Source organism: Eretmochelys imbricata, chromosome 24 (genome assembly GCF_965152235.1).
Source record: "Eretmochelys imbricata isolate rEreImb1 chromosome 24, rEreImb1.hap1, whole genome shotgun sequence".
Taxonomy (NCBI): domain Eukaryota; kingdom Metazoa; phylum Chordata; order Testudines; family Cheloniidae; genus Eretmochelys; species Eretmochelys imbricata.
Genome location: NC_135595.1, coordinates 18,730,952 through 18,749,681, shown reverse-complemented (window position 1 = coordinate 18,749,681; position 18,730 = coordinate 18,730,952). Strand labels below are relative to the sequence as shown.

The 18,730-nt window shown below is 65.4% G+C and overlaps 1 protein-coding gene across 1 annotated transcript; it reads right to left on the bottom strand.

The window, feature by feature from the left end:
- Positions 1–6,896: 6,896 nt before the first annotated feature.
- On the bottom strand, positions 6,897–17,458 carry LOC144279476 (heat shock cognate 71 kDa protein-like). Its single transcript, XM_077840998.1, is given in 10 exon segments — positions 6,897–7,329; positions 8,151–8,383; positions 8,635–8,833; positions 9,518–9,720; positions 10,576–10,668; positions 10,671–11,130; positions 12,033–12,185; positions 12,842–13,047; positions 13,539–13,748; positions 17,314–17,458. Coding segments are annotated over 9 exon segments (1,935 nt in total). The 5' UTR covers positions 13,744–13,748; positions 17,314–17,458; the 3' UTR covers positions 6,897–7,146.
- Between the last annotated feature and the right edge of the window lie 1,272 nt (positions 17,459–18,730).

Below are 18,730 nucleotides of genomic sequence, written 5' to 3'. Positions count from 1 at the left end.
CTGTTCCTGGGGTGGGGCCACCCCGAAGCCTCCGAGCTGGGCTGCTCAGGGAATGGCGCACGGGGCCTTTCCCCACTAGGGGGCGCTGACCCTGATCCGGTCCCAGGGCGTGGGGCAGGCTGGCTGGGGAGGGCGGGGGGGGGGGGGGTATGGGGTAAGTTCTATCCCCAGCGTGGGAGGGGAGTGGGGTCTAGTGGTTGCGGGGCAGAAGCCAGGACTCCTGGGTTCTATCTATGGCTCCCAGTCATGGTTGGTGCCTCCCCTAGCCTTTCAGGGATGCTGCCCCGTGCCTCGGTTTCCCCACCTGCATAATGGGTGAGCCGATCTGCACAGCCCCAATTCCGAGAGGATTTTTGCCATGAGTGTTTCCCAGGTGTTTTGGGATCACCTGGAGCTGGGCTTTCTTGTCCCCCCCCCACCCCCACCTCAGCTCCCGTTGACGCCCCTAAAGCCCCCACTCCAAGAGCTTGGAAACCCGGCTGAGGTGAGGGAGTCGCTAACCACACAGCTGCGTGGGGGAGGCTAACAAGCCCTCAGCTTGGGCTGGGGTCCTTCCCCTGCAGCCCAACCCCGCCCCCCCCCCCCGGTCAGGATTGTCCCTTATAGGCCCACGGACCTGTCAATGCTAGGAGAGGATTTCTCGTCCCTCCTCCTCACCTCCCCCAACCATATCAAAAGTTTGGGGACCCCCCCCCCACCACTGTGCTGCACAGACCCCGCCTGTGACCAGGGTGCTGAATGGACACCTGAGTGCCATTGAGGTCTCGTCGCGTCAGGAGCTGCACGGACCCTGGACAGAGACCGGGGCCCCCACGGCTGCACGGACCCTGGACAGAGATCGGGGCCCCCACGGCTGCACGGACCCTGGACAGAGATCGGGGCCCCCATGGCTGCACGGACCCTGGACAGAGATCGGGCCCCCCACGGCTGCACGGACCCTGGACAGAGATCGGGGCCCCCACGGCTGTGCGGACCCTGGACAGAGACCGGGGCCCCCACGGCTGCACGGACCCTGGACAGAGACCGGGGCCCCCATGGCTGCACGGACCCTGGACAGAGACCGGGGCCCCCACGGCTGCACGGACCCTGGACAGAGACCGGGGCCCCCACGGCTGCACGGACCCTGGACAGAGACCGGGGCCCCCACGGCTGCACGGACCCTGGACAGAGATCGGGGCCCCCATGGCTGTGCGGACCCTGGACAGAGACCGGGGCCCCCACGGCTGCACGGACCCTGGACAGAGATCGGGGCCCCCATGGCTGCACGGATCCTGGACAGAGACCGGGGGCCCCATGGCTGCACAGACCCTGCACAGAGACCGGGGCCCCGATTGCTGTACGGATGCTGGACAGAGACCGGGGTCCCCATCGCTGCATGGACCCTGAACAGACATGAGGGCCCATTGTGCTGGGCGCTGCACGGACCCCGGACAGAGATGGGGACCACGCTGGGCGCTGCACGGACCCCGGTCAGAGATGGGGACCACGCTGGGCGCTGCACGGACCCCGGACAGAGATGGGGACCACGCTGGGCGCTGCACGGACCCCGGACAGAGATGAGGACCACGCTGGGCGCTGCACGGACCCCGGACAGAGATGGGGACCACGCTGGGCGCTGCACGGACCCCGGACAGAGATGGGGACCACGCTGGGTGCTGCACGGACACACCACGAGAGACAGGCCCTCCCCGGTTGATCTTCCAACGCAACCAACGGCAGGATCCTTTGCCCCATTTCACAGACGGGGACTCCAAGGCTCGGTCACTCTTCTGAGAGCAGCTGGGAACTGAACCCAGGCGTCCTGATTTCCCCCCACCCCAGCCAGCCTGGCCCTCCTGGTCGGTTCTGCCCCTGCCCCCGGGGCTCCTTTACCTGGAGCTACCAGCCCCTGCAGCAGAATTAATGCCAGAGCCCTGGCCATGGTGAGAAATGTCGGGTGCTCCTGTCGCCCGTCCTGTGTCCGTCTGTCCTTCACCGCCAAGCCCGAGAGCTGCCTCTAATCGCCCCCTAAATACCCACGCTGGGGCCCTGCCCCTCGGCGGGTGCCACCCACAGGGCAGATCCACCGTGGGCACCCAGCCAGCTGTTTGCCAGCGACGCCGAATGGCCAGGGGGTAATTAGCTCGTGTGAGCGCGGAGGGGCCCGGAGCGGGCGGGGTGCACGGCTGGGATGGGATGGATGCCAGGCGCATCCCACTGGAAAAAGGGGAGCTGGGCGGGTGGCGCAGGCTTGGGGAATCCGGCCAGGCCGGCCGGGGCAGGTGGGGGGCAGCTGGGATGGAAAACGTGAGCGAGGGATGGAAGGAAAGAGGGGTGGAGACATTCTCTGTGCTATTCGTTGCTCCCTGCTCTTCCTAGGGGGCTGAGTTGTGACCCCCCCGCCCCAACTCCCGATGTGACACAGGGGTAGGGACCGGCCCCAGAGAGCTCCTGAGTGGCAGGGAAGGAAAGAAAGAGAGACACAAAGATGGGGCAAGAGATGAAGAACATAAGACAGGAGTCCTGGCTCCCAGCACCCCTGCCCAATCTCACCACCAGCCCCCGCTCCCCTCCCAGAGCTGGGGAGAGAACCCAGGAGTCTTGGCTCCCAGCCCCACCCTGCTCTAACCGCCAGCCCCCACTCCCCTCCCAGAGCTGGGGAGAGAACCCAGGAGTCCTGGCTCCCAGCTCTAACCGCCAGCCCCCACTCCCCCTCCCATAGCTGCAGATAGAGCTCCCAGTCCCCCGCCCAATCTAACCACTAGACCCCACTCCTCTCCCAGACCTGGGAATAGAACCCAGGAGTCCTGGCTCCCAACCCACCCTGCTCTAACCATGAGCCCCCACTCCCCTCCCAGAGCCGGGGATAGAGCCCAGGAGTCCTGGTGCCCAGCCTCAAGGAGGAGGTTGGTGAACAGTGCAGGTATCACAGGGTTTCCTCTGTCTCAAAGACCCCTCTCTTGCTCTCTCTGTAATCCCACCACGCCACGGCTAGAAGTGGGCTAGAAGTGGGTGGGGGGTGAGATTCAGGACTCCTGGGTTCTCTCCCCGGCCCTGGGAGGGGAGTGGGGCCTAGTGGTTAGAACAGGGTGGGGCTGGGCCCCAGGATGCCTGGGTTCTCTCGCCCCTCCCAGGGCAGCGGGCCCTTTTATCCCCAGCATGAGTCTGTGCCCCACGTTGAGCAGGTGGGAGCTGTCACCCTAGCCGGAGCCAGACAATAACAGCCTCACCCCTGCCCAGGGCACCCTCACCAGGTCACTGAAACTGGGGCAGGACATGGGACTCCACCAGCAGGCCTGAGTCACTGGAGTCCTCCCCCTGCATGGGAGAGCCTGGGGGCGTTCCAGCCACCCTCTGGCTGGGGGTCAGGACGCCCGGGTTCTCTACCAGGCTCTGGGAGGGGAGTGGGGGCTAGTGGTTAGAGCAGGAGGGCTGGGAGCCAGGACTCCTGGGTTCTATCTCCAGCTCTGGGACGGAAGTGGGGCCTAGTGGGTCACTGTGGGGGAGGGGGGGTCTCTCTGCAGACTCTTGAAAAATGGAGCTCCTAATAAATCCACGCGGTCGTTCTTTCTCCCTCTCTGGGTTCTGGCCCCGGCTCCCCGCAGCACCTCCGCTGCTATGATTTATCGCCCGGTTGATTTCAGCCTCCGGGGAGACACGCTGCCGTCCCATTACCAGCTTCCCGAGGAGCATGGTTCATCTTCCCCTTTGCCACCTTCCACGGCTCCTCCCCAGAGCTGGCTGCCTTGCAGTAGCACTAAACAGAGCACTGGAGCTGCACGACTTCCCCCAGCCGTCTCCGGGCCCCAGTCTCTGCTCCCAGCTCTTCCCCTGTGAGCTCAGGCCCCCGGGCTACCAGCCCTGGCCCCTGGCACCTGGCTCCTGCCACATCCAAACACCCTCCGGTACCGTCACCCAGCCCCGCCGTCCCTGCTGTTTACACTCGGCTCCCGCCTCGGGCCCCTGGCTCCGGCCTGCGTCTCTCCCACGTGCTGCCAGCCAGGACTTTCCCCAGCCCTCCCCAGGAATGCAGGAGCCTGGCTGGGGCCAGGCCCTACCGATGTGACTCTGGCCTGGCCCTGCTGATTTACACCCTTGACCCACCACCCCGCGCCAGCTCCGGTACCTGCTTTTCCTCCCCACCCTGTTCAGTCCCTGTGCATTGTGACGGGGGGGGGTCCCCTTTCCACCTGCTGGGTCTGCACCCCCGGCTCCCATTGCCCTGCGCCCCAAACAGATGCCCAGCGCAAGCCCAGAGGTGCGAGCAGCTCGGCTGGGGAGGAGCGCGGCCAGAGGACGTCGGATCCCCCCGGCTTTTCAGAGCCATGGTGGGTTCTGTCGCTCTCGGCCCCCTTCGGTGCTGGGGGAGAGCAGCTGCCCCTCTTTAGCCCCTGCTGGTCCCATCTCACTCCAGCGGGTGGGGATGCTCAGCCGCCCTGCTGGGAGGGGTGGGGGAACCTCCTTTTGTCTGGGCAGGGGGGCTTTTCCCTCATCTCTTTGGGATGCTGCATCGATGGGGGGTTCCTTAAGGACCCCATTCACGGCAGCCCAGCCAGCCTGCTCCCCCCACACCTGAGTCTTGCTGTGTGCCCCAGAGGAGCCATAACACTCCTGCCTCCCCTGCATAACCACGCAGAGTACACAGGGAAACTGAGGCACAGGTGGGCCTCATGAATATTGCAGAAACTCCCCGCTACGCGCCAGAGGGCGAGAGCCTGATCAGGAAGCCCTGTGATGGCTACGTGGGCAGATGTTTGGGAAAGGGAGACAGGCCAGAAAATGAACTGCGAGCGGCTGCCCTCATCCCTGGCCACTGGCTGAGTCAGGGCATCTGGCCATGAACAGGTGAGCAGCCAGGAAGGTGGGCTGGCCCTTCCCAGCCCTCAGCCCTGCAGATGCTAACATCTCCTCTGGGGGGCAGGAAAGAGCCAGCTAGAAGCCCCAGGGGTGGGGGGCAGGCAGAACTCCCCCTAAAAGCAGCATGGCCAAGTGGAAATGAGAGTCCGGACGCCTGGGTTCTCTCCCCGGCTCTGGGAGGGGAGTGGGGTCTAGTGGTTAGAGCAGGGAGCGGCTGGGAGCCAGGACGCCGGGGTTCTCTCCCCGGCTCTGGGAGGGGAGTGGGGTCCAGGGGCTAGACTGGGGGAGAGGTCAGGTGTATCAGTCGGAGTTGGCGGGAGAATTCCTTCCCAGTCCCACAACCGGTGCAAGGCTGGATCTAGTGCACAAGCGGGCCGGCCGCCAGAAGAGGATGTCCCTGGAGGAGCTCAGGGCAGGAGCCCCGCCGGCCGTATCCCCTCTCCTGTGGGGGGCTGAGCGTGGATGCTCCCAGGGCAAGGAAAAAGAAAAGGCCCTGACTCCAGCCGGCCAACAAAAACCCCTTCTTGAGCCCTGCAGAATGGCCCCGCCCCCCTGCGCTGGGCCTAGAGCTGGGGGCCAGGGAGGAGCTCATGGGAAGTGAGCTCTGCATCAGCCCCTAGCTGTGGGCCCACAGCGGGTAACAGCTTTGCTACTGCTGCCAGCACCCGCGTCCACTCTCTCCTCCGCGCTGCAGAGCTGACTGCTGGACTGCTGCCCCGTGAATCACCTCGGCTGCCCCCTGCACAACACAGATCTGAGCCAGGCCCTGACTTAACACCTGGGGGAACAAGGGCAGAGGGCTCGGAAAACCACCCGCGCCTGGTTTAAAAGTCACCAGCGCTGGTGTGATGAAGTGGGGGATTTTCTTGTTTTTCCAATGGGGTTGCAGGCAGAGGGGGTGGGACTCAGTTTCCCTGGGGGTTACTGGTTTAACGAGGGGATGGGAAAGGGAGTTTCTGGGGACAAAAGGCCAGCGAGGGAACTTGGGACCCCGGCCAATGGCCTGGAGAATGGAGAGCCCAGTGACTGGGGACCCGGTGACCCAGCTTGGGAGTCGCAGCCGGTTCCGGCCCATGCGAGGACAACGGGCTGTGGGGAGAGGACCCCGGTGACATAATGAGCCGGGTCCGGCCAGAGGACAGAAGAGGGGAGAGGGGGCCCAGGTGACCCTGTTTACCTGGAGAGGAGACAATGGAGGGGGGGGCTTGGGGCTGGTGATAGCAGATGCCCAGTGGGGAAGCAGGGGGGCTTGGGGCTGGAGGGAGGGAACAGGCAGAGCCCCCCTGGGTACAGGGGAGACTGGGCTGGGCTGGGCGAGGCCAGGCCTGAGGCCGGAGAGTTTCCTGCTCTGTGTTCAGATGCTCAATAAACCCTCCTGTGTTATGCCAGCTGAGAGTCGCTCCGGGCTAGAGAATGGGGGAGTGGGGGGGAAGACACGACATTATTCTCCCTGGAAGTGGAGGGCCCTGGGGGTCCAGAGTGAGGGGACTCCCTGAGGGGGCCCACAGCAGAGACAGGCATGCTAGGGCTTGGAGAGGTGGGGGTCCAGGAGGTGGAGGGGCCTAACCCCTGCCAGAGAGTGCCCCCCCCCCGAGGGGCTGTCACACTGAAGGGGGCTCCCCACAGGGACCGCACAGGGCCAAGAGCGGGGACGATCTGTGAGCCCGTGACTGCTGGTGAATCCAGGGCAATTACTCTCATGGCTACAAATTGACACCTTATTTCCACGCTGAATTGGGCTGGCTTCCCCTTCCAGCTGTTGGATCCTGGCAGATTTTCCCCTGCTCGGCCGAAGAGCCCGTGATCTGATACGTGTCCCCCACGGCGGTACCGAGACGTGGGGATTGTGCCCCCCTCAAGCCGTCCTTGGCTTGCGCTGGAGAGCTCGAGCTCCTGGCCTCGCAGAGAGCTGGCATTGGGCCCCAGGACTCCTGGGTTCTAGGCCCAGCTCTGCCCTGTCCCCTATGTCCAGCCAGGTCCCTGTCTCACCCTGGAGCGAGATTTCAGCCCCCAGCACCCCCCCAAACCTCCCACTAATGAGGCGACACCGGCCCGGCATGTTACAGGGGCACAATAATTTATTTTGAGCCGACAGAGCTGGATTCGCAACGCGGCAGCAGGGCGTGGGGGCTGACCCCCACTAAACACAGCAAGTCATAGTTGGGGGGAGCAGGGTCCCTGCTAGAGCGGAGGCTCATGGGAAAGCCATGGGGTAAGCCAGCCAATGCCCCGCCCCCTTCCCCGGGGATGGGTGATGTCTGTGTCGGCTCAGCCGGGGAAGGGGAAGGACGAGGCCCGGGGCTGGGCCTCTCAATCCACCTCCTCGATGGTGGGGCCGGAGGAGGCCCCCCCAGCCCCGCCGGCCCCAGGGAAGCCCCCGGGCATCCCCCCGGGCATCCCCCCACTGGCGCCCTGGTACAGCTTGGTGATGATGGGGTTGCAGAGGTTCTGCAGCTCCTTCTGCTGGTGCTCGTACTCCTCTTTCTCCGCCATCTGTTGGGGGGCAGGCAGGGGGGCAGCGTTAACCCCTTGCACACCAGCCCAAATGCACCCTCCCAGCTGGTATCCACCCAGGCTTCATGGGGGCAGGCTCTGCGGCTGTTCCCACCCGTACAGGACAGCACAGCGCGTCCACCTGGCCCTACCCGTTGCTCCCCGAGGCCCCTCAGATCAAGGGAGCCTCCCCCCACGGCGGGTGGGGTGGGGAGACAACAGGGCCCTGGCTGATCTCATGGTCTCTCCCCCAGAGAGGAGGCTGCTAGGAGCCAGGGGAGACACTGAGGTCTTCCCTAGCTCTGGGCTTCTGAGCCCCGTTCGCCCCTGCAGAGGTCCCATGGGAAGCTGCCCCCAGGCCTAGATATCCCCCCCCAGCCCCTGGTTTCAGCACTGTCTGTGGGTCTCTGTGGCTGCTGCCACCGGGTGGGAGAGGCCTTCCCAGCTGTGGGGGGTGTGTGGGTGAAACACGCCCCCTGCAGTGTAGGGTCTGCCCTACTGCTGCTGGTGAGAAGGGTCATTTCACCTGGTCTTTGGGATTGTGGGGAGAGGAAGAACCAGGTCTAGGACTTTCTAGCAGGGGGAGACCTGGGTTCTATCCCGCTCCCCTCCCAGAGCTGGGGGTGTAGTGGTTAGAGCAAGGGGGCTGGGTGCCAGGACTCCTGGGTTCTCTCCCCAGCTCTGGGAGGGGAGCTAGGGGCTCCCTGAAGCTCTGGTCCCCACCTCTCCCTCACCATGGACCTCCAACCATGCCTGGTTCTCCAACTCCTCCCTGCCCCCTGGTTCTGGTCCAGCCCAGAGGCCCCCCTTCCCCACCTCACCTGGTTCCGGTCCAGCCAGTTGATGACCTCGTTGCACTTGTCCAGGATCTTCTGCTTGTCCTCGGGCGCCAGCTTGTCCTTCAGCTTCTCGTCCTCGGCCGTGCTCTTCATGTTGAAGGCCAGTGACTCCAGCGAGTTCTTGGCCGCGATCTTCTCCCGCTGGACCTCGTCCTCCGCCTTGTACTGCTCCGCCTCCTGCACCATGCGCTCGATCTCCTCCTTGCTCAGCCGGCCTGGCGGGGGCAGGAGACCGGCTCAGCACAGGGCCCCCCAGACGCCTGGGTTCTACCGCCAGCTCGGGGAGGGGAATGAAGTCTAGTGGTGAACGCAAGGGGGCTGGGAGCTAGGATGCCTGGGTTCTCTCCCTGGTTCTGGGGTCTAGTGGGTTAGAGACGGGTTGGGGGCCGGATGCCTGGGTTCTCTCCCTGGCTCTGGGGTTCTGTGGGTTAGAGACGGGTTGGGGGCCGGATGCCTGGGTTCTCACCCTTGTCGTTGGTGATGGTGATTTTGTTCTCCTTGCCCGTGCTCTTGTCCACGGCCGAGACGTTGAGGATGCCGTTGGCATCGATGTCGAAGGTCACCTCGATCTGGGGCACCCCGCGGGGGGCGGGCGGGATGCCCGTCAGCTCAAACTTGCCCAGCAGGTTGTTGTCTTTGGTCATGGCCCGCTCGCCCTCGAAAACCTGTGGTGGGCGCCAGGCAGGGGGTTAGGAGGGAACCAGCCGCACCAGCCTGCGGACGGGCACAGGACCCCACACCCCCCTGGGCACGAGGTTTCCCCTTCTCCTGGTCATGCTCAGCCAGGACCCTGTCACCCGGGCTTCTCTCCTTGTCATTTTTGGGGGCTTATCTCTAGGCAACCGCTGCTCTCTGCACCCCTGCCCCAGCCGCCCTCCTGGTGATGCCCCACAGCTTGGCAAGGCCGCCCCCCAGCTGCGGTGCCCCATGCCCACCCCCCCAGGTCTCTGAATGCAGCCAGGCACCCCCTCAGCTGTGTCCCCCCCGGTCTGCCCCCTTCCCCATGACTCCTAGGCTCCCCCGAACCACACAGCCGTCTTGCTACACCCCCATGTGCTTTATTCCCTCCCCACGCACCAGGCTGAGCCCTTCATTGGGTCAGCCCCCCAGCCGAACTGCGTGAGTCACTCACTCCCTGCAACCCCCTCCCCACACACCTGGGTGAGCCCCCCCTGCTCTCTGCACCCCCCTAAGGAGACCCCCGAAATCTGCACCCCCTTATGGCCTGCATATCCCAGCTCTCTGCAGGCAGAGCTTGGCAGTACCTGCCATGAGCTCTCCATCCCCCTCCCGCCATGCCCAACAGCCTGCCCCCCCTTTAGCCCCCCACAGCCTCCCCCCCCCCCGACCTGGATGAGCACGCCGGGCTGGTTGTCGGAGTAGGTGGTGAAGGTCTGGGTCTGCTTGGTGGGGATGGTCGTGTTGCGTTTGATCAGGGCCGTCATGACGCCGCCGGCCGTCTCGATGCCCAGGGACAGGGGTGTCACGTCCAGCAGGAGCAGGTCTTGCACGTTCTCCGACTTGTCACCCGACAGGATGGCCGCCTGGACCGCTGGAGGGGGGGTGGCGGGTCAGCGAGGCACCGGGGTCCCCCCAGCCTGGGCTCAGGATCGGCTCTGCCACCGGAGGGGTGCCAGGGGGCATAAATTATGCCCCCACAAATGGTCGTTTGTATCATTCATGTCGGGGGGGGGGGGGGCGGGGGGGCTCATTCAGAGAAGTGCCCGGGCCCCCGTTCGCACGGCAAATCCCTGGCACTGAAACCACCTGCTCCGCTGGCGCCTCCCTGGGGCTGAGAGGGGGTGCCCGAAATCGGGTGTCACCCCAATCCTCTGTGTCGGGTGGGGGGGGGGGGGAAGACTCCTCCTCCAGAGCTGGGGGCCAGCCCCCCTGCCATGTCCCTGCCCTGGACAACATCACCCCATCACCTCCAGCCCCCCACTGTCTGCCCCCCTTGCCACCCATGGCCCCGCTACGCCCCCCACTGTCCACCTCCCCATCTACCCCTCCCCCACTCCCAGCCTGCCCCATCTCCCCCATCTGACCTACCCTCCAGTACCCCTCCCCTCAGCTGCCCCATCTACCCCAGCACTGCCCCTCCAAGCCCCCTCCCCCACATCTCACCTACCCCCTTCAACCTGACCCTCCCTAGCCCCCCTGCACAACCCATCTATTCATCATTGCCCCCCCGTCTGATCCTTCCCCCACGCCCCCCCATTTACCCCCATCTGACCCTCCCCCGTCTGTTCCTTCCCCCACGCCCCCGCATTTACCCCCCAGTCTGACCCTCCCCCATCTTCCCCATCTGATCCTTCCCCCACCGCCCCGAATCCCCCCCCCATCCACTCCTCTCCGCCCCTGCCCCCATCCAGCCCCTCCCAGGCCCCCCCCCCGCCCCGCCCCTCACCGGCGCCGTAGGCCACGGCCTCGTCGGGGTTGATGCTCTTGTTGAGCTCGCGCCCGTTGAAGAAATCCTGCAGCAGCTTCTGGATCTTGGGATGCGGGTGGAGCCCCCCACCAGCACCACGTCGTGCACCTGGGCCTTGTCCAGCTTGGCGTCCCGCAGGGCCTTCTCCACAGGCTCCAGCGTGCCCCGGAAGAGGTCGGCGTTGAGCTCCTCGAAGCGGGCCCGGGTGATGGCCGTGTAGAAGTCCACCCCCTCGTAGAGCGAGTCGATCTCGATGGAGGCCTGGGTGGAGGAGCTGAGGGTGCGCTTGGCCCGCTCGCAGGCCGTCCGCAGACGCCGCACGGCCCGCTTGCTGCCCGTCACGTCCCGCTTGTGCTTCCGCTTGAACTCCGCCACCAGGTGGTTGACCATGCGGTTGTCGAAGTCCTCGCCCCCCAGGTGGGTGTCGCCCGCCGTGGACTTCACCTCGAAGATCCCGTCCTCGATGGTCAGGATGGAGACGTCGAAGGTGCCCCCGCCCAGGTCGAAGATCAGCACGTTGCGCTCCCCGCCCACCTGTGGGGGGTGGGGGGGGAGATGGAGCATTTCGGGGGGGCAGGGATCCCCGGGTGTCTCCCCCCCCCCCCCCAACACTCGGATCCCATTCCTCCCGAGCTAGCCAGCCAGTCCCCACACCCTGTTCCCCAGCCAGCCCCCCCACAGGGACACGGCCCCCTGGATCCCACCCCCTTCTGAGCCAGCCAGCCCACCACTCCCAGGGGGCAGCCCCCCAGTCCCCCTCCCTGTCCCCCCAAGCTAGCCAGTCCCCCCACGCTTAAAGAGGGTGGGCCCTCATCCCATCCTCTCCCCCCCACACCATGGGGACAGCCAGTCCCAGATCAGTGCCCCCGAGAGGCCAGGGCTGGGCCCATCTCCCTCCCCCCACTCACACCATGGGGCCAGCCAGTCCCAGATGGGCACCCCCTAGAGGCCGGGGCAGGACCCCCATATCCCATCCCTCCCACCCCCTGGGGCCAGCCAGTCCCAGATGGGTGCCCCCTGGAGGCCAGGGCAGGGCCCATATCCCTTCCCCCCTGCCCCTCCCACCACGGGGACAGCCAGTCCCAGATTGGTGCCCCCTAGAGGCCGGGGCAGGACCCCCATATCCCATCCCTCCCCCCCGCCCCGGGGCCAGCCAGTCCTGGATGGGCGCCCCCTAGAGGCCGGGTCAGGGCCCCCATATCCCATCCCTCCCTCCCTCCCGGGCCAGCCAGTCCCGGATGGGCGCCCCCTAGAGGCCGGGTCAGGGCCCCCATAACCCATCCCTCCCTCCCTCCCGGGCCAGCCAGTCCCGGATGGGCGCCCCCTAGAGGCCGGGGCAGAACCCCCATAACCCATCCCTCCCTCCCTCCCGGGCCAGCCAGTCCCGGATGGGCACCCCCTAGAGGCTGGGGCAGGGCCCCCTGTTCCCTGCTCACCTTCTTGTCCAGCCCGTAGGCGATGGCGGCGGCCGTGGGCTCATTGATGATGCGCAGCACGTTCAGCCCGGCGATGGTGCCGGCGTCCTTGGTGGCCTGGCGCTGGGAGTCGTTGAAATAGGCCGGCACCGTGATGACCGCGTTCGTGACCGTCTGTGGGGGGAGGGGGGGGTCAATGGAGGCTGGGGCTGCCCCCGCTGCCAAAAGGACGGTGTGTGTGTGTGTGGGGGGGGGGGGAGACAGGTCCTGGGGGAAGCTCCCTTTGCATCCCTTCTGCCCCAGAGGGTAACGATCTACTACTGCTGCCGGCTACCGGAGAGCCTCCTCCAGCCCACGACGGACGCTCTGGTGCCAAAGGTTCAAACCCTGCCAGAGGCTCGGTGAGCGGGGGTGTCCGGCACCTCGGGAAAGGCCGGGGCGGTGGCGTCCCCTGGGGCACCGGAGCCCCGGCCGTGGGGCCCAGCCCAGGCATGGAGTTAACCGGTTAGCAGCGTATGGCCACTGGGTGCTTCGGATGCTGCCCCCTGCAGGAGGGGGAAGGAAGCTGCTCTAACTCACGAGATGCCCCCTGGAGCCGGGGACAGAACCCAGGAGTACTGGCTCCCAGCCCCCCTTTCCGACCCACCCAACCCCACTCCCCACCCCAGCTTCCAGCATGGCCCATGCCCCCAGGACTTACCTGGCCCTGTCCCCAGCCCTCTTGGCCCCACACCCAGGCATGCCCTGCCTCCAGGCCTCCTGGCCCCATGCCCCCAGAACGTACCTGGCCCCGCCCCCAAGGCTTCTTTGCCCCGCCCCCAAGGCCTCACCTTGCCCAGGTAGGCCTCGGCGATCTCCTTCATCTTGGTGAGCACCATGGAGGAGATCTCCTCGGCGTAGAAGGTCTTGGTCTCACCCTTGTACTCCACCTGCACCTTGGGCCGGCCCCCGTCGTTGATCACCTGGAAGGGCCAGTGCTTCATGTCCGACTGCACCACCGGGTCGTCGAAGCGCCGGCCAATCAGACGCTTGGCATCTGGGCGGGGAATGACACATGTGGGGGGTCAGTGGCAGACAAAGATGGGGGATCCCTAGGGGCTCCAGCCTCCACACCCCCCTCCCCAGATCAGAGACCCCCCACAGCCCCCTCAGGGGTCAAGCTACCCCTCTGCCCCCTTGGGATCTGAGGTCCCCTGGTGGTCCCACCCAGGGGTTCCATGCTCCTCCCTAAAGATTGCAGAAACCCCTTGGCGGGGGTGGTGATGCTAAGGGATTCCTGTCCTGCCTGAGAACCCACCAACTCGTTTCACACAGGAATCAAACTGTCCTTGGAAACCACCCCAGAGGGGAAAAGTTCCAGATCCCCTTCCCCATCACCCGAGCCAGCCAGTCCCCCTGCCCTGGGGCGGATCGGAGCCGGCATCCCCTAGAGGGGACAGGCCCCGTGCCCACTCCCCCCCCGAGCCAGCCAGTCCCCACCCTGGGGCCGGATCCTAGAGGGGACAGGCCCCGTGTCCCAGCACTCACCGAAGACGGTATTGGTGGGGTTCATGGCCACCTGGTTCTTGGCAGCGTCCCCAATGAGGCGCTCGGTGTCCGTGAAGGCCACGTAGCTGGGCGTGGTGCGGTTGCCCTGGTCGTTGGCGATGATCTCCACTTTGCCATGCTGGAACACCCCCACGCAGGAGTAGGTGGTGCCCAGGTCAATGCCGACAGCTTGGCCCTTCGACATCCTGGCTGCCAAGGGGGATGGAAGGGGCTCAAATGGGACGCAGGCCTCCTGGCTCCCAGCCCCCCTGCTCTAACCACTAGACCCCACTCCCCTCCCATAGGTACACTAAGGTTAACAGAACTTAATGCTGTAGGATCCCCCTGTTGAGATCTAATTCTAGGGTCCCATCTGAGGAGCGGGGCAGGGAGATATTGGGCCAGATGGGCCCTGGGTCTCCTGTGGTTTCTAGAGACTCGGAAGGATGCGATTTTGAAACCTGTCGAGGTCGGTGCCCCGGCCCGCACACAAACCCGCTGGACGCGTTCCCTTCACTGCTGGACCCAGCGAGAGCACCGCTGCCTGGAATCCCAGCTCCGGTGACACGGGGATTCCCACGGGAGGCAGGTGATCTCAGCGGCGGTCATTAAATAGGTTTCAGGGATTCCCACGGGAGGCGGGTGATCTCAGCGGCGGTCATTAAATAGTTCACGTCTGACCCACCCAGGGGGACCAGAGATCGAGGGTGAAAAATCAGGACAGGCAATAGGGTCCTAGACAAAGGCCCGAATATTGGGACATCTGGTCCCCTAAGGACCCCCCCCCCCCATTTCCCGCAATGGTGAACATTTAAATAGATTTTTGTCAACACCGATATTAACCGTCAAAATAATAAAAAAAAGACCCAACACTGCAAAATTCTGTCGCTAGATTGACAGGCTAATCTCGTGCGTGCACGCAAGTCCCCACCTGTCCCCTCCTGGAGGGGTCACCCCATGTGTCCCTCTCCTTCGGAGGGAGCCGAGCGAAGTTGCTGGAACAGCCCCCGGTTGGGGGCTGCAGAACCTCCCCTGGCCCTGCGCCCCCACCGGCCCTTCTAGAAACACGGCCCTCGCTGGCCCCTGGCCCAAGGGGGCGGCTCGCCCAGCCGCCCAGCCAATCCAATCGCAGGCCCTGGCCCCCACCACCAGCTGATCCATGGGGCAGCGCTGCCAGCTGGCAGGGGGACAGGGAGTTTACACAAGAGGAAGGGGGGCCCTTCAAGCTCAGGCCTGGGGTGACACCCCTGTTTCCCTGGGGGACCCTGCCGGTTCTAGGATACAGCCCAAGCCCCCACACCCCCAAGCTTGGCCAAGACTGCCAGCTTAACCCTTTGGCACCCCAGAGGGGAAACTGCTCATTCCTCCTCCCTGTGAAGTAGGGACCCCTGCTCTAACCACCAGCCACCACTCCCCTCCCAGAGCCGGGGAGGGGACCCAGGAGTCCGGGCTCTAGCCAGTTGACCTCTCTCGCCCATCACTCAATTGCGTACAATTCTATAAAGCGCGGCCTAGGCCAGCACTCGGAACAGAGCCCGACCCCGGCTGGGGTCCGTGGCCCTTCGCTCTCCTGCAGCGGGGTTTTCTTTACGCCAGCGGGGCACCTGGCCCCAATGCAGGTCCTGGCAGGGTGCTAGAGGAGACCGGTTGGTTTTCAGGGCCACACACAGCTCATGCTCCACTGGAGTGAGGACCCAAGTTATTTATCGCCCCCAGCCCGGCTAGCAGACGTCCTGTGCCCATGTCAGAGCGATAAGAGCTGGGGTCCCCCGGTGCAGAGCCCCGCCTGGCTGCGCCCTTGTCCGAGAGACGTGGTGAAAGGCTCCGCTAGTCGCCCGTGGCGGGGCCTGTGGCCGGGGTGGGGCGCTGGCTCTGGGGAGTGCCAGGAACGGACAACACAGAACGCAGCTCCCAGCGTCACAGCCAGCACCAGAGCCGGGGGTCCGAACAGATACAGAGAGAACCCAGGAGTCCTGGCACCCAGCCCCCCCTGCTCTAAGCCACTAGATGCCCCCACCCACCCCCCGCTCCTACAACCCATGGAGTCCTAATTTGCGCCCCAGCTCAGGGAGGGGAATGGGGTCTAGTGGTTGGGGGGCGGGGCTGGGAGCCAGGCCTCCTGGGTTCTCTCCCCAGCTCAGGGAGGGGAGTGGGGTCACGTGGTTAGAGCAGGGCGGGCTGGGAGCCAGGACTCCTGGGTTCTATCGCAGGCTCTGGGAAGGGGGTGTTTCCAATGCAGCCAGTTGCGCAGTGCTGGGGGGCGCGGGCAGGCTCGCTAGCTGGACCCCCCCCCCCCCCACAGCCGGGGCTGTCCATGTCTGGCGCGCAGATAAATGGGGGGGGGGGGGTGTTTGTGGCTCTGTGTTTTGCTCTGATCCACCGTTACAGCCAGAAGGGCGTCGCCCGGGCACGGCTTGTTCCCAGCCCCCCGCCAGTGGGGCAGTGACGGGGGCCCGGAGCCGTGCCCCAAACCCGGCCCCGCCCAGCCGCGCTGACAGCCCCTGGCCCGGCGCAGCCTGGGTTCGCTGCTGCGCCACTCGGGCCGGCTTTGGGGGCCAGCTGCGGGTCCCGGCTAAAACCCCCCGGGAGAGGCCGATTGGGTCCAAAATCGGCAGGGCGGTTCGGGGAGCGGGGGAGGCTGGAGGGGGAAAGCTTGAAGCGGTTTGGACCCGGGGCTCTGGAGATACGGGGGCCCCAATGGAGGGTCGCCCCGGGTCTTGTTCTGCAGCCTCTGAAACTTCCGAGCGGGGTGGATTCCGCGAATTAACCCCTAGGCCCCTGCTGCCGAGGTCTTAGCAAATGAGGGGCAGCGTCCCTGGAGGACGGTTGGGGTGACCCGCCATACAGAGCCCCTGCAGCTGGAGATACCCACCCTGCCCCTCCAAACGAGAGACCCCCGCCGACGGGGACAGTCCACCGCCAGAGCTCCCCGTGCCCCCAAATGATGTCCAGACCTCTGGCGGCAAGGGTGGGAAGTTGTTTTAGCTGCAAAGTTTGGGGGTGCATGGGGGTTACCCCTAGGTACAGGGCACCCCCCAGGCTGCAGCACCCGAAGGGTTCAAATTCCAGAGGCTAGCATGTCCTAGTCGCGTCCCAAGAGGGCAGGGAGAGGGGAGAGCCAGGGGCTTGGTGGGGGTTGGCTGGCCCTAAGAGGAAGGAAACACCCCATGCCACCCCGCCCCAGTCAGAGAGGGGCCCTGGGCGCGGTGCCAGGGGCTGCCAGCCAGAGACTATTTATGGGGGTGACGCTGTTGTACCGTATATGGCCCGGGTCCCGGTGGGGAGACCTTCAGGCGGCCCCGGGAAGGCAAGTTATTAGCTCTGCTGGGACGGGGAAACTGAGGCACAAGGGGATTTCCCCCCCCAGCCACTTAGCAGCCTAGCTCGTGAGAGAATCCAGGAGTCCTGACTCCCGGCCTCCATTCCCCTGAAAAGCTGGGGAGAGAAGTTTCTCTCCCCAAAGTAAGAACCCAGGAGTCCGAGCACCCCCCTTGTCAGCCCGGCCCCAACCAGAGGGAAAACCTCACACCAGCACAGGAATAAATACTGGCAACAACATCTCTGAAGTGAACAAGTCCGGATCCCTTCTCCTGGGAACTGCCAAGGACCTACACGCCCCCCCTCCCCCGGTCCCCGCAGCTGCCAGCCTCTGCCCCACTCAGCTGCGCGTCCCTTCTCCCCAAGCCCCAGCTCCCATGATCTGCCCCAAGCAGCTTAAATTACCCCCCCCCCTGCAAGGAATCTCCCCCCCAGGCAGCTGGGATCCCCCCCCTACCTTTGCTCAGCTGGCTCCGTGCGCCCCAGGTAGCTCCCTGCGCCCCAGCTGTGGCTACGTTCCGGCCCGGCGCCCCCCCCCAGCTATATACGGGTCCGGCCCCCCCACCCGGCCGCCCCTTTGCAGAAGCTTCTGGACTTGGCCGCCTGCCTGGGCCAATCGGGGCCGGCCTGGGCCGCTCCGTCACCGGGCCGGGGGGAGCGAATGGGGGAGCGCAGCTGCCGGAATTGGCATCGGGCTGGACCCTTTGGGATCTGGGAGGGTCCTGGGCTTAGCCGGTCCCGCCCCCATCGGGGCCCCCTGCCGGGCGGGGAGGGTCTAATTGTAGCCCGGCCAGGGGGTTATTTTGGGACCGGGCAGGTGGCTTAAAGGGGGAGGGGGAGACCCCCCCCTTTTGCCTTGCCATGGAAATAACTCCAGGTTAACTGCTGGTGGTGCCCCCCCCAGGAAAAAGGAGCCCCCTCCCTGGCCAGTGTGGCCCCCAGAGCACCCCAACCTCCCCCCAGCGACCCCTGGCCAAATTCCCCCTCCCCTGCCAATCCCCTCCCAGCCTCCAGGTCCATGTGCCCCCTCACAGCCCCCCAGAGGCCCCCGGCCAAATGCTCCCTCCCCCACAGCCAGTGTGCCCCCCCCCAAACCTCCAATAGGGCAACCAGATTCCTGATTTTCCATTACCCCCACCCCCGTCCCAATTTTTCACTCTCGCTATCTGGTCTCCCGAACCCCCCAACCCCCCTCCTCTGCCCCCCAGCCCATGGCACCAGCTGTCCCAGCCGGAGGACAATGCTGGGACCCAAACAAATGGGGATACATGGGCTGGGGCCCCTCGAGGCCGGGAATTGGAAGGAGGTTCTGAGCCCCCCTGGGAGGCAGGTTTTGGGACAAGCTGAGAACTTCCCAGCTCATTTCACGCGTGTATTCCCCAGAACTCCCCCCTGGAGACTGCTGCTTTGTGGCTGGATCGGGGCCAGCGCCCCCTAGAGGGGAAAGGCCCCTTGTCCCATTCCCCGCCCCCCTGAGCCGGCCAGGCCCCCCGCTCTGTGACCGGATTGGGGCCGGTGCCCTCTAGAGGGGAAAGGCCCCACGCAGTGCTGGGTTCAAAGCCTGTTAGAGGTCACAAGTGAAATGAATTTCCCAATCTCAAGAAAACCCATTAAGGGACCTGCAGAACCAGAGCAGAGTTCAGCCAGACTGGCCCTCTCAGCCCCGGGCTGGGCTGGCAGGGGGCTGCGGGTCAGGCGCGAGGGGCACCGGAGGAGCTGGCGGGTGAGGGGTGGGAACTGGCACAATCCGCTGTTTACCAGCCTGGATCCGTGTTCCCTTTATGGCCTGGAATCGACTCTGTCGGTGCAAAGCTCCTGGCGGGATCATGGCCCATGAAGAGCAGCAGCTGCCCTGGGGCTCGGTGGGCGCAGAG